Source organism: Erinaceus europaeus, chromosome 14 (genome assembly GCF_950295315.1).
Source record: "Erinaceus europaeus chromosome 14, mEriEur2.1, whole genome shotgun sequence".
Taxonomy (NCBI): Eukaryota; Metazoa; Chordata; class Mammalia; order Eulipotyphla; family Erinaceidae; genus Erinaceus; species Erinaceus europaeus.
Window position 1 is genome coordinate 12730771 of NC_080175.1, and position 13905 is coordinate 12744675.

Here is a 13905-nt window from a genome sequence, read left to right on the forward strand (position 1 = left end):
ACTTAAAATGGAAGTTAATTATATATACCACTCAGCTATTAAAAATGGTGAATTCACCTTCTTCAGCCCATCTTGGATGGAGCTTGAAGGAATCATGTTAAGTGAGATAAGTCAGAAATAAAAAGATGACTATGGGATGATCTCACTCACAGACAGAAGTTGAAAAAACAAGATCAGAAGAGAAATCACTAGGCAGAACTTGGACTGGAGTTGGTGGACTGCACCAAAGTAAAAGACTCTGGGGGTGGGTGGGGGTAGGGAGGGTTCAGGTCCTGGAAGCTGATGGCAGAGGAGGACCTAGTTGAATTATTATGTGGAAAACAAGGAAATGTTACATATGTACAAACTATTGTATTTTACTGTCAACTGTAAGCCATGAGTCCTCAATATAAAATTTTTTTTAAAAAAAGGAAGTTAATGCTACACTTACATTTTCATGCACCATATTCCTTCAAACCCCCTGTAATTTACATGTAACCCCCTAAAATGACATACAGTATGTGGTGTTTGTGATTTGATGGAGAAGGTTAGAAAATAAACATTCCTATGACTCAACATGTTACTGTACCAGGAACAGGTTATAAATTCCATATAAAGTGCATAAATATATTGTAAAGCAAATGTCCACCCTAAAGCAATTCTTAAATTCTATAATTTATTTCAACAGTAATATTCTGAAGACTGCAGAGCAAGCCATATTGAAACTTTTTCCACTTATAAGACATGAATATTCTTTCTAACAAAAGGCCACCCCCCCTTATTGCCATTTGATTATAAAAATGAGCTAACAAAAGCAGTATGTACTTTTAGAATTTTTTTTCCCCCTCGTGTTATCGCTGGAGCGCGATGCCTGCACCAGGAATCCATTGCTCCTCGAGGCTATTTTTCCCCTTTTGTCGCCCTTGTTTATTGTTGCTGTTATCATTATTGTTGTTAGTAGTATTGTTGTGATAATTGTTGTTGGATAGGACAGAGAGAAATGGAGAGAGGAGTGGAAGACAGAGGGGGAGAGAAAGATAGAAACCTTCAGACCTGCTTCACTGCCTGTGAAGGGACCCCCTGCAGGTGGGAAGCCAGGGGCTCGAACCAGGATCCACAGGCCAGACCCTGCACTTTGCGCCATGTGCACTTAACACGCTGTGCCACTGCCCGGTGCCCCAGATTTTTTTTTTAAAGAAAAAGTGCTTACCTAGGCTAAATGGTATTGTACATGTGCTAGGCTTTGGGTTCAGTTTCTGGTACCACATGGAAAAGAAAAGAGAAGCTTACCTAGACTCAAAATGTAGTTCAAGGACCAGTATCCATGAAGAAATAAATTCGGAAAATGAAGGTGTTTAGAAATGTATTTAGCAATTTGATATGGCCATATCATTGAAATTAGAATTTACAAAAGTCATCACCAAGCTGCAATGAACTGGAAAAAAATATTTAGGTCTTTGGTAACATAGCAGTTAATGAAATGATTTAAATAAAAATCACTTTATCAATGATCTATATCCCACTTAGAGCAAACGTTTTAAAACAAATTTGAAAGTTTAGTTCAGGAACTTGCTAAAATTCTCCTCTACCTAGTAGCATCTATTCTCCTTCTATCCACAGGTATTTCTACCCCAATCCCAGCTACTTCTAACTTGCATCTAGTGCGAATGAAAGTAGAGAGAGGATTATCTCTTAGAGTTGGGAGAGATCCTAGAAGGGATCAATTTAATTTTTCTTCGGGAAAAACTAAGAGGTTAACTTGACATCATGCCTCTTTTTTTTCCTTCTTCTTCCCCATACCAGACCACTGTTCAGCTCTGGTTTATGATGGTGCATGGGACTGAACCTGGGATTTGGGAGCTTCAGGCATGAGTCTCTTTGCATTACCATTATGCTGTCTACAGCCGCCCAACACTGTTCCTTCTATTTCAATCCTTCCACTCCACAGCTTTCATTTAAGGCATATCCTGACTGCTTAAAGCAATTTATAGGTTTACAGCCTCTCCTGCCTCTGTATATCTCTTTTACTCCTCTAGCAGTGCTCCAAAAAGTAATTTTAAGTTTAATCAAGGTTACTTTCATCAATGAATGATTTCCTTTTTTTTTTTTCTTTTTTTTAAAAAGCCTCACTCTTCTTTAGGTAAAGCTTTTTAACTATTAAGTCTTGCCTTGAAAAGTATGCTGAATAAAAAAATACTGCTTCAACTCTGACACCATCTCCCCAGACAATATTTTTAGTCCACCTGCATGTTAGCTGTCAAGTTTAAGCCAAAATTACTAAAGTCGTGGGCCCCCTGGAACATACCTAAAATAGACTTTCTAGCTTCTTCCCACACGAAGACCCATAATTGTATCTGCTCTATTCCTACTGTTTGGTTCCTGTTTATTAAACAATTTATCCTGCCTTATATCTTACTGTCTTTCAGCCACCAAGTTGCAGATGCTACTATGATTCCATCCTGATTTCTCAGAGCAGAGGACCAATGTGTCCCAGAACCCCACCTCTTCAGAGCCCTACCTAACTAGGGAAAGATAGAAACAGGCTGGGGGTATGGATCGACCTGCCAAAGCCAATGTCCAGCAGAGAAGCAATTACAGAAGTCAGAAAACCTACCTTCTGTACCCCAAAATGAATTCTGGTTTATATTCACAAAGGGATAAAGAATAGGGAAGGTTCCAGGATGGGATGGGATACAGAACTCTGGTGATGGGAACTGTATAAAATTGTATGTACCCCTGTTACCTCACAATCTTATAAATCATTATTAAATCACTAATAAAATTTTTTAAATAAAAGGTTTTAAAAAATCTGCCAAAGAACTTATGATCTGTAAGTTCCTTTTCATATATATATATATATATTTTAAAAATAACTATAGTTTTCAAAACTATGGCCACTACAGTTTTTTGCTTCTATGACTCTGATTGATTTTTCAATTAATAATTTCTAATTTGTAGTCTCAGTTAATTTGAATCTCCAATCCCATGATTATAAGTATTGCAGTTAATACTAAGAAATGACACCCATTCATACAATTTACAGTTTATTGTTAATTGATAAGATCTAATACACATCATTAAGTAAATTATATTTTAAAAAAAGAGTAGAACAATTTCAGAATTCTTACCTTAGATCCTGACAACATACTAGTCAACATTTTTGTTCCCCTTCCAATTCCAATCACTACAAATCAAAGAAAGAGATACTATGATATTCCAGTTTAAAAACTAGGTTTTCAAAATATCTAAAATTTCTGGTCATCACGTCCTGGTATGTGCAACGTAAAGTTGGAAAGAGTATATATTTGGCTTAGAGGATTTCTATTACTCCAATGTAATGAAGTTATCTAAAAACTTACTTAGTATCCTTTTTTTTTTTTTAACTTACTTAGTATTCTAAGGAATTCTAAACAGAGGATGAAAAGAGAATTACTTTTTTTCTTTTTTAAAGTATTAAACATGGTAGAAGTATCAATCGAAACAATTAGATACTGTAATGTTTTAGAAAAGCCTCAAAGGACTCACTGGCATTTTATATGAGTATCAGTGAAAAATACATGATACAATTAACTATGGTATGATAAAGTCTTTTGGCAGTGTTTATTATTAAACAAAGCAAAGCCATCATCATAGCTAATGAAGCATTTAAACATGATTAGTGCCCAGCGGCACACAAATGCAAAAACAGAAACATAAGAAACCAACAGAACATAAAGTAGAAAGAACACAGAATAAAAAAAGAACTTGGGGGGGGTGTATGGTCACATAGACCATGTAAACAAGTAAATTAATGGCCTGCTTTCACCCATACAACATGGAAATATAACCACTTCTTTACTTAAGAGTAAGCACATTTTTGTAAGAATTGCAGAATGTTTTATCAATGAACACAGGTTCCACAATTCACTCATAAGAAATGATGGGCAAGCTGAAAGAATGATCATCCCTATTTCCAGTAGATACCATTTAGTTTACCATGTGTCAAGGACCCGAGTTAGAATCCCAGTTTGAGCCCCCGGCTCCCACCTTCAGGGGAGTCACTTCACAGGTGGTGAAGCAGGTCTGCAGATGTCAAAGAAAAAAAAAAAAATCACCAAAAAAAAAAAAAGAAAAAAAAAAGGAGTTCAGTTCTACTAACAGAAATTTGGTGATTTTAATCACCTCAAACAGGCAAAAAGTTAAACAGACTATGTTTTATATATCATGCTGCCATTAAAAATTGTTTCCCTCAGGGCTGGGGAGACAAAAAATTGCTATGCAAAAAGCCTTTCATGCTTGAGGCACCAAAGGTTCCAAACCCAATCCCCAGCACCACTCTAAGCCAGAACTGAGCAGCTCTGGTAAAAACAAAATAAGTAAAGAAAGAAACAGACAAATAACTGTATCCTTCTTGGAAGTGCTTTTGTTGTATGTATCCCGAAAGTTCCGATGCCATATTTTCTTTTGTCTCAAAATAATTTTAAAAAATTTTCCTTTGATTTCCTCTTTGACTCACTACTTGCTCCACAGTATTCTGTTTAATTGCCACACATATTTTCAATTCTTTGGTTTTTCTACTATCACTGATTTCTAGTTTCACATTACTGCAGTTAGAGAGGATACCTGTTAAGACTTCAACACTTTGGGTCTGGGAGAACAGCTTAGCTGGCAAAGCTTTCATGCCTGAGGTTCCTGATCCAATCCCTGACATATGAACCAGAGTGATGTGATGCTATGGCATATTTTTTTCTCTCTCTCTTTTTCAGCTTCTATAAAATAAATAAATCTTTTAAAATTTCAACACTTTATATATATATATATATATGTACATATATAGGTATCCATTATTCCTCATAAAGTTTTATAAAAGTGTTGTTGAATTAACAAGTGCTTATGTTATAAGTTTAAAAGAATAAGCTACAAAACACACACAGTAAAACAGCTCAACTTAAAGCTAAGAAGAAAAATAGCAAAAATGCTAACAGTGATTATTACAGAAAATCTAAAATGGATATTTATATTTTCAACTTGTTGTTTTTTGTATTTTCTCTGTTCCCCCACTATGATTTGTTAATGTCTAAAGTTAAAAAAAAAATACTTTTAAAAGTGGTAAAGAAGAAACTTATCTCCCCAGTTCAACTGGGTGTGCTAGTTTCCTATTGGTGCTGTAACAAACTGCAAACTCAGCGGCTTAAAACAGCAGAAATTTCTGCTTCCCCAGAGACCCACCCTACTAGCGAAAGAGAGAGGCAGACTGGGAGTATGGACCGACCAGTCAACGCCCATGTTCAGCCGGGAAGCAATTACAGAAGCCAGACCTTCCACCTTCTGCAACCCTCAACGACCCTGGGTCCATGCTCCCAGAGGGATAGAGACTGGGAAAGCTATCAGGGGAGGGGATGGGATATGGAGATTGGGTGGCGGGAATTGTGTGGAGTTGTAAACCCCTCCCCATCCTATGATTTTGTTAATGTCTCCTTTCTTAAATAAATTAATTAATTTAAAAAAAATAGCAGAAATTTATCATCTTAAGGTTCTGGAGTCCAAAATTCTGAGATGAGTTTTAATAAGCTCAACTTCATGGTGTCTGTGTGGCTGTGATCTTTTTCTGAATGTCCTGTGGGACCATCTTTGTCTAGAACCTTCCTAGGGGAATTACCCTGTCCTTTCCAGGTCTTACATGCTCTTCAAACTTATTTGGGGCTCATGAGTTCTAGTATTAATGAATGTCAGTAATCCCATCACTTCACACTCTGTTTCCATTTGCCACGTGCATTATCTGCCTTTTCCTTTTTGTTTTTTTGGCCTCCAGGGTTATCGCTGGGGCTCGGTGCTGGCACTACGAATACACTGCTCCTGGGGGGCATTCCCCCCCCCCCATTATTGTTGTTGGGTAGGAAAGAGACAAGTTGAAAGAGGAGGGGGAAGACAGAGAGGGGAAGAGAAGTCAAGACACCTGCAGACCTGCTTCACCGCTTGTGAAGCAACCTTCCTGCAGGTGCAGGTGGAGAGCCGGGGGCTCGAACCCAGGTCATTGCACAGGTCTTTGCCCTTAGTACTATGTGCACTTAACTCACTGTGCCATCGTCCAGCTCCCTACTTCTGCCACTTGTAAAGAACTTTATGAATGCTGGGCCCACCTGGGTAGTCCAGAATAATCTTTTAACTACCAACATTAATTCCACATGCAACCTTAATTCCTCCTTAAGATATAAAAACCTGACCTAGTCATAAACTCCAGAGATCTGAACATGGATATTTTTCAGAGACCACTACCCTGCTTATCCCAGGATTGGTTTTTTTTTTTTAGAATGTTGCAAGCAGTCTATATATAACAAAGTTTATAAATTCTATTAAAATGTAAATATAAGTCTATTAATAGGTCAATAAAATTATCAATATGAATTTCTGATTAGATTATAACTTAAACTGTCAGCTAAATTATATCTTATATCTATACCATTAACATTACAAACAAAAATCAAATAAACAGTTTAAATTCTTGAAAATAAAATCTCACCTTTTTTTTCTTTCTCACCTTTTTTTTCTTTTCTTTCTTTCTTTTTTTTTTTTTTTTTTGCCAAGAGGGTTATCATTAGAGTTCAACTGATACCTTTAATGAATCCACTGGTCCCCATCTGCAGGGGGAAAGCTTCAAGGGTGGTGAAGCAAGTCTACAGGTGTCTCTCCAGCGTTCTCCCTCTCTACCTCCCTTACCCCTCTCAATTTCTGTCTCTATCCAATAATAAATAAATAAATTAAAGAAGATAGTACTGAGAAGACACTAGATCTGAAAAACAGACTGAAAGGGCATGGTTCTAGCCAATCTGATCTGCCCTGCATCAATATACTCTTCTGTGATATGAAGTGACAGTTATAGCGACATTTCGTTCATATCTCTTACCCAGAACTCCTCGGGCTGCACTATCTAGAGTTCCTCCATGCCCAATTTTCAAAGTCTGCTTTTTCCTCTTGGTCCATTCTGGAGAAGGCATGCCAGCTTCTGTGGAAGTAATTGGGATTTTTTTTTTTTTAATTTAAAAAAGGTAATTACCAAAACAAATGAAGTAGGCTCCCTGTAAATATGGGATGGAGTAGATAAAATACGCAGAACAAATAAAAAGTAGTTATAAACTTAATACATTAAAATGATCACTATTATCAATAGATTAATAGCAAAGACCAGATTTCTTAAATCCCTAAACTTTGCTATAATACAAGAAATAGTATTCTAAAATTTGTTGTCTAGAAACTAGAACTTATTTCTCTTTTTTCTTTCAATTTTTTAAAATATTTATTTGTTTTATCTAACAGGACAGAGAGAAATTGAGATGAGCTAGACAGGGAGGGAGGGAGAGAGGGAGGGGTGGGGAGAGGGAGAGAGAGGGAGAGAGAGACCTGCAGCACTGCTTCACCACTCATGAAGCTTCACCTCTGCAGGTGGGGAACAGGGGCTTTAACTTGGGTCCTTGTGCATAACATGCACTCTACCAGGTGGACACTGCCCAGACCCACTAGAACTCATCTCTATGGGGAGAAAAATTCACTTTTAAAAAGTGGGTAAACACCCAGGTTAATCCACAAAGATCCAGTAAACCCCTAGTAGTAGTTGGCTGTTCAACAGGTGATGATAAAAGAGGTTGGTTTGCGTAGACAGCTAGAGTTTTTTAAAGTCCTCAGTTTCATCTCTAAACCTCTTTTGGTTTTTATATTCTTCACTGGCACCCCCAGGAGCCTGATAGGAGAATATATAGTATAAGGACACTGTTAAGAACACAAAGTCCCTGAACTTCTGTATTCCTACTTAAAGCCCTCAATTCCCTATAGAGGCTAATCGCAACAAAATGTTACATTAAAAAAAAGTGTATATACTTAATAGTTAAGTTACCTCTTTTTCCTTTTCTTTTGCACCACTCCCCATGCCATTTCCTCCCCTCAACAGACTCTTTTTTTCCCCTCTCTAGTTAGAGGATGAGAGACAGAAAAGGAGGAGCGAAATAGCTGAACCTGGGACTTTGAAGCCTCAGGCATGAGAGTAGAGTCTCTTTACAGAACCATGATGCCATCTCCCCCACCCCAAGATCAATTAAAAAAAAGTTGAGAGACTCTGCAGGATGGCTCCACAACGTGTAAAGCCTCTTCTGTGAAGATACTCCCAGGTAGCAGCTAGAGACTTGAACCTGGATCCTCACACGTGGTAAGTTTACACTACAGGAGGAGCCACTCCTTACACCCTTCCAATAACTGCCTCTTAGCCTCCAAGACTTTCAGATTGAAAAGTGAAAAGGATTCTAATCTGTCCTATCTCATATTCTTATTGGAAAGACAAAATGAAATTATGTTACCTGAAAAGGACTTTGGAAACTACAAAGCACTGTAACAATAAGTTCTTTCAACATCTAACAAAGGACTGAGAGAATATTAGCTACTGGACTTGACATGAGAAAAAGAGAAGGAAGTTACGTTTCTGTGACACATAACCTCAAGTCCATCAAACTTTCCTTATTACCAATGGCATCGGGAAGACAGAAAACACCAAAGAAGGTGCTGGGCTTGGCGCATCTGGTTAAGTGCACACGTTACCGTGCACAGAGACCAGGGTTTGAGCCCCTGCTCACCACCTGTGGTGTCTATTTCTCTCCCTTTTTCTCCCCAGCCTCACTCATTTCTCTGTCTATCCAATTAAAAAATAGAATTTAAAAAAGGAAAAAATGGCCACCAGGAGTGATGGATTCATAGTGCTGGCATTGAGTCCCAGCGATAACCTTGGTGGCAGACAAAAGAAAGAGAGGAAAGAACACAGAAAGGAGAGGGTGGGAGGACAGTCAAGTAATAGTGAAGTCAGATTAAGTGACCAAAAGGACATACATGGCTACTTAGTCTCACCATATAATTACTTCCCTAACTAATCAGGTGACAATGTCTCTTTTAAAACATTTTATTTAATTATTATTTTGTTACTGCTACCAGAGTTGTCACTGTGATTTGGGCTAGCACGACAAACCCACAGCTCCCCAGTAGCCATTTTTTTCCCTAATATTTTTATTAGATAGGTGGAGAAAAATGGAGAGAGGGTGAGGAGAAAATGAGAGACACTCCCGGTGAAGTGGACCCTGTATAGAGGGAGTGGGGAGTTGAACTCAGGTCCTTGCACATAATATGTGTGTCTAGCCTAGCGCGCCACCATCTGGCTCCCTGCTTATAATGTCTTGATCAGAATACCAGTAATCACCGATTACAACACGATTGCTTAAAAGGATGACTGCTAATTTTATCTGAAACCCAAAATCCAACAGAGGCTCCAAACCTTTCACTTGTACCCCATTTGGGATCTTTCGTCCATTACATCAAAGAAACCTTTAAAGAATCTCCTATTTCAAACTGAGACTTCTTGGGAGCACGAATGTCCATAAATTACTGTCTTCTCTTTTATATGTGAATTTACTTTTAAGTTTGAAAACACCCTGTTTCTACTCTATTAGAACTTGGCTCCCACCACTGGTACCATTCATGGAAGATTATTAGTACTTATTTATTGTTATAAAACTCTCATACATTTTAGACCCTGAAGAATGCAAATAAAGAACAGCAGGAATTTTAGTGAAGAATGTAAAGAATGGAGTTAAAGAGGGAGTCAGGCATCAGCGCAGCTGATTAAGTGCACATGGGGCAAAGCACAAGGACTGGTGTAAGGATCCCGGTTTGAGCCCCCGACTCCCCACCCGCAGGGTGGCTGCTTCATAAGCGGTGAAGCAGATCTGCAAGTATCTATTTTTCTCTCCCCCTCTGTCTCCCCTCCTCTCTCGATTTTTCTCTGTCCTATCCAACAACATCAATGGCAACAATAACAACAAAATGGGAAAAAATGGCCTGCAGGAGCAGTGGATTCAAAGTGCAGGTTTTGTCAATGTTTCCTTTGTAGAAATAAAAAATAAAATAATAATAATTAAAAAAAAAAAAAGAATGTGGTGACTGAACTTTGCCTCTTTAAGAATCTGCCCAGGTGAAACATGACAGCTAGTCAGAATGGCCTTTGGGAAATCCTGGTTTAGGTATATAAACACAAAATAAGACAATTATAAGTAACATAAAAATGGAGAATAGTAAGGAGCTGGGAGACGGTGTACATGGTTGATGTACATTTTACAGTGCACAAGGACCTGGGTTCAAGGCTCTGGTTCCCACCTGTAGGGTAAAGCTTCACAAAGAGTGAAGAATGCTGTAGCTCTCTCTCTCTCTTCCTTTCTCCCCTTTCTCTCTAAAGTTCTGTTTGTATCCAATAAATTCAAAGGAAAGAGAGACAGAGAAAGGGAGGAAGAAAGCGATGGGAAATAGGGTGGGGAAGATAGCATAATGGTTATGAAAACAGACTCTAATGCCTGAAGCTTCAAGGTCCCAGGTTCAATCCTCTACACCACCAGAAGCCAGAGCTGTGCAGTGCACTGGTAAATAAATGAAAGAAAGGGAAAATAGTGGTGATGTCTATCTACATTTCAGTGAGTGGTTCTAGAACATGGTTCATCCATAGCCATGACATGATCAACTTGATTCAATTATTCAGTAAGAAATATCAATGAAAATGCCAGGATCATGGTCTGAAGATAGTGCAGTGGATAAAGCATTAGACTCGAGTATGAGGTTCAGAGTTCAAGCCCTGGTAGCACATGTACCAGAGTGATGTCTGGTTCTTTCTCTTTCTCTCCTCCAATCTTTCTCATAATAAATAAATAAACAAATGAAATCTTTAAATTAAAAAAAAAAAAAGCCAGGATATGGCTTTGATCCCCTCAGTCTGTTGGCACAATCGATAAAGTGCCAGCATCTGAAATATGAATGGAGCTCCAAGTTAAAGGCCCAGCATCATGTGTGCCTCATTGGTACTCCAGGTCTCTCTCCCTTTCATTAATTAATCAATAAATAATTTATCTACTTTAATTGCCACTAAGGTTATTGCTGGAGCTCAGTGCTAGCACTGAATCCACCACTCCTGGCGGCCATTTTTTCCTTTTTTCTTTTTCTATTTCACTTTACGGGACAGAAAGAAACTGAGATAGGAGGGGAGACCGAAAGTGAGAGACAGAGAGAGAGACACCTGTAGCTCTGCTTCAACACTCGTGAAGCTTTCCCCTTGCAAGTGGGGCGCAGAGGAATTGCTCACAGTGATATGTGTACTTAACCAGTGGGACACAGCCCAGTCCCCAATAAATAATTTTTTAAATCTATCCAGCAGGTGAAATAGCTCACTTGGATAATGTGATTCACGCCTGGGCCCCACAGCATTAAAGAAAGCTTGGTGCTGTGGTTTCTTTCAATCTATCTTTCTGTCTCTCTCTGACTCTGCTTTACCTGTCTGTCTCTTAAATAAAAAATTTTAAAAAGAATTAATTAAAATGCGGTTTCTTAAAAACACTCCAACCTTCAGAATCACAATCTTCTGGCAGGCAGGACGTTAAAATATTCAACTGTTCAAGGGACTTAATTATTACACCCACTATAGGGAGAACACTGGATTAAATCTTAGTTAACTAAGTGGCCTGTACATTTCCAACATATTCTTTAGAAGTAACAGGTAGGGTAATAGTTGGCTAGGGGTGACCATAATGGCTAGAGCACTGGACTTAGCAGTCACATTATGGTTCTCTCCTTTATTAATCAATGAGTTGAGCTGGGGAGATAGCTAATGGTCATGCAAAAAAGACCGAGGCTCTGAAGTCAGGTTCAATTACCAGAACAACCATAAGCAAGAAATAAGCAATGCCCTGGCAATCAATCAATAAACAAATAAATAAACAACATGGGCAACAAAAGGGAAAATAAATATAATAAATAAATAAAATCTTTGAGCCAGGGGAGATACCTGACAGTCATGCAAACCATTTTCATGCCTCAGGCTCCTCCAAGCTCCCAAATTCAAGTCCTGGCACCACCATAAGCCATAACTGCGTTAATAATAATAATAATAATAATAATTTTAAAAAGTAACTTTGGGGGTAGTTTACATAAAAGTGGGTCTGCGTGGCTAAGAGCAAAAAGGTGTGTGTATGGTTTTGGGTTTTTGGTTTTTTTTCCTTCCCCTTGGGAACGACAACCACCAAATAGGCTACAGGAGTTCAAGTCAGAGCAAGTCCAAGTTGAGATGCCCCAGCTTTCTGTCCAGAAAAGTCGCCGTCCCTTCCCCTTTTATCTCTTCTGCCACGAGGGTGCAACACGCCTGGTGCGCTCGCTCTCTGCAGCTTTTCGCTTTGGCAATGCCGCCTCCGCCTGGTCCCCACCCGGGCGGCCGTACCTGCCAGCAGCTTCTCCTTCAGCCGGTTCAGCAGCTCGGCTGAGGTGGGCCCTTTGGGCTTGTGCACGGCGAACACTCCGCTCAGGGACAGCAGCTTCGTAGCCAAAGCCGCCTTGGAGCCCACTGCTTCGGATCCAGCCCCGGCCGCCCCGGCCGCCCCGGCCGCCACCACCGCTGCCGCAGCCGCAGCCGCAGCCTTAGCTGAAGCGCCGGTGGCCATTGCCGCAACTGTTTCTGCAGTTTCAGGAACTAGGACTGCGTCTGTCTGCAAAGATGATGACAACACGACTGCCGCCGCCTCCGTAGCTTCCATACTTCGGCAGCTCAGACCCGAGGCGTGCTCCGGCGTCGCATGCTGATGACGCGATAGACAGTGTGCCCGGCCTAGTTTTTGTAGATGTACTGGGAGGTGTGGTCGCAAAGACTTGTGGGAATTGTAGTTCTTGGGCTTCGCGATTCTGCAGAAGATCAGCTCTACCTTCTGAGGGGCGCTGATATAGAAGCTTTTCTCTTAGAATCCCCTCTGCTTCTTTGAAAGGGGTTGGGGAGACCGTATAATGCTTATGCAAAAGGGTACTCATCCCTGAGACTCGAAAGTTCCAGGTTCAATCCACAGTAAGCCAGAGCTAAGCACTGTTATGGTGTCTCTCTCTGTATTTTTCTCTCGGTATCTATCTCATTAAAATTAAAATTTATAATATATATTGAAAAATATTTATTAAGGGAAAGAGAGAGAAACAGAGCATCACTTTAGCATCCTGCAATGCCAAAGATCAAACTCAAGACTTTCTGTTTGCAAGCCCAATGCTTCAGTCACCTCTCCAGAATCCTATCTACCTCTCTGGTGAGCATAGTTTGATGTTTGGAGTATCAGTTAACTTTTCAGTCCTAAACTACAGAATCCAACACCAACTTTGGTGCGTGTGTGTGTGTGTGTGTGTGTGTGTGTGTGTGTGTGTGTGAAATCTCCTCACAGCCCACTTTCTGGTCCCCATTCCAGTACTAAAGAAGGGGACCCAGCATCCAAAAATGGAAATTTAAAATACATATTTTTGTTGCAACCTATATAGAAGCATAAACCTCACTTTATCACACTTACTGGATTTATGATTCAGAATTCAAATATTCTCTAAGTCAAACTCTATTAGGCCCCAGAGCCTCCCATATATTAGGCAGTTAAATAAATAATTTGAAGTATATGAACAGATAGCATTCAAATTCAAAAAGGAGCCTTCCGGATAAAACTAATGCTAAATCATTCAAACCTATTTTGATGCTCTCATGCCCACTCTACACCCAATCCCTGGCCCTCACTGTAATTCTTAGTGATGTTGACATCCCTGCTGGTGGAATCTCTGTCATGAGTGAACTCTAGAGCAAGCCAACAGATGTAGGAAAGGCTTATTTAAGGTTTGCTTAAGCAAAGAGGAGGGCATATGGTCCATGTCTTACTAGCTCAATCGGGAAGAACAGCAACCCTACTCAGAACTGCATCTCAATTTTATAGAGCCTGATTGTGAATATTAACCTAACCAGAAGGATGAGGTAGTAAATCCCATGACATGATGAGTGAATGAGTCAGCAATCATTAGTATTATTGTACAGTGAGTCCACTGCAAGCAGGTACTGGGAGGGATATACTCAAACAAGGCTCCTCTAGT

General features: G+C 39.6%; 1 protein-coding gene across 2 annotated transcripts in view; it reads right to left on the reverse strand.

The window, feature by feature from the left end:
- The window catches only part of TRUB1 (TruB pseudouridine synthase family member 1), a 52407-nt gene extending 39822 nt beyond the window's left edge, over positions 1-12585 (reverse strand). For both annotated transcript variants that reach the window (XM_060171223.1, XM_007519969.3), the window contains exons 1-3: positions 12245-12585; positions 6863-6961; positions 3108-3163 (exon numbers count right to left, since the gene is read on the reverse strand). In XM_060171223.1, the coding sequence (XP_060027206.1) occupies positions 3108-3163; positions 6863-6961; positions 12245-12557 (468 nt within the window). In that variant the 5' untranslated portion in view covers positions 12558-12585. The remainder of the gene's footprint in view (positions 1-3107; positions 3164-6862; positions 6962-12244) is intronic.
- Between the last annotated feature and the right edge of the window lie 1320 nt (positions 12586-13905).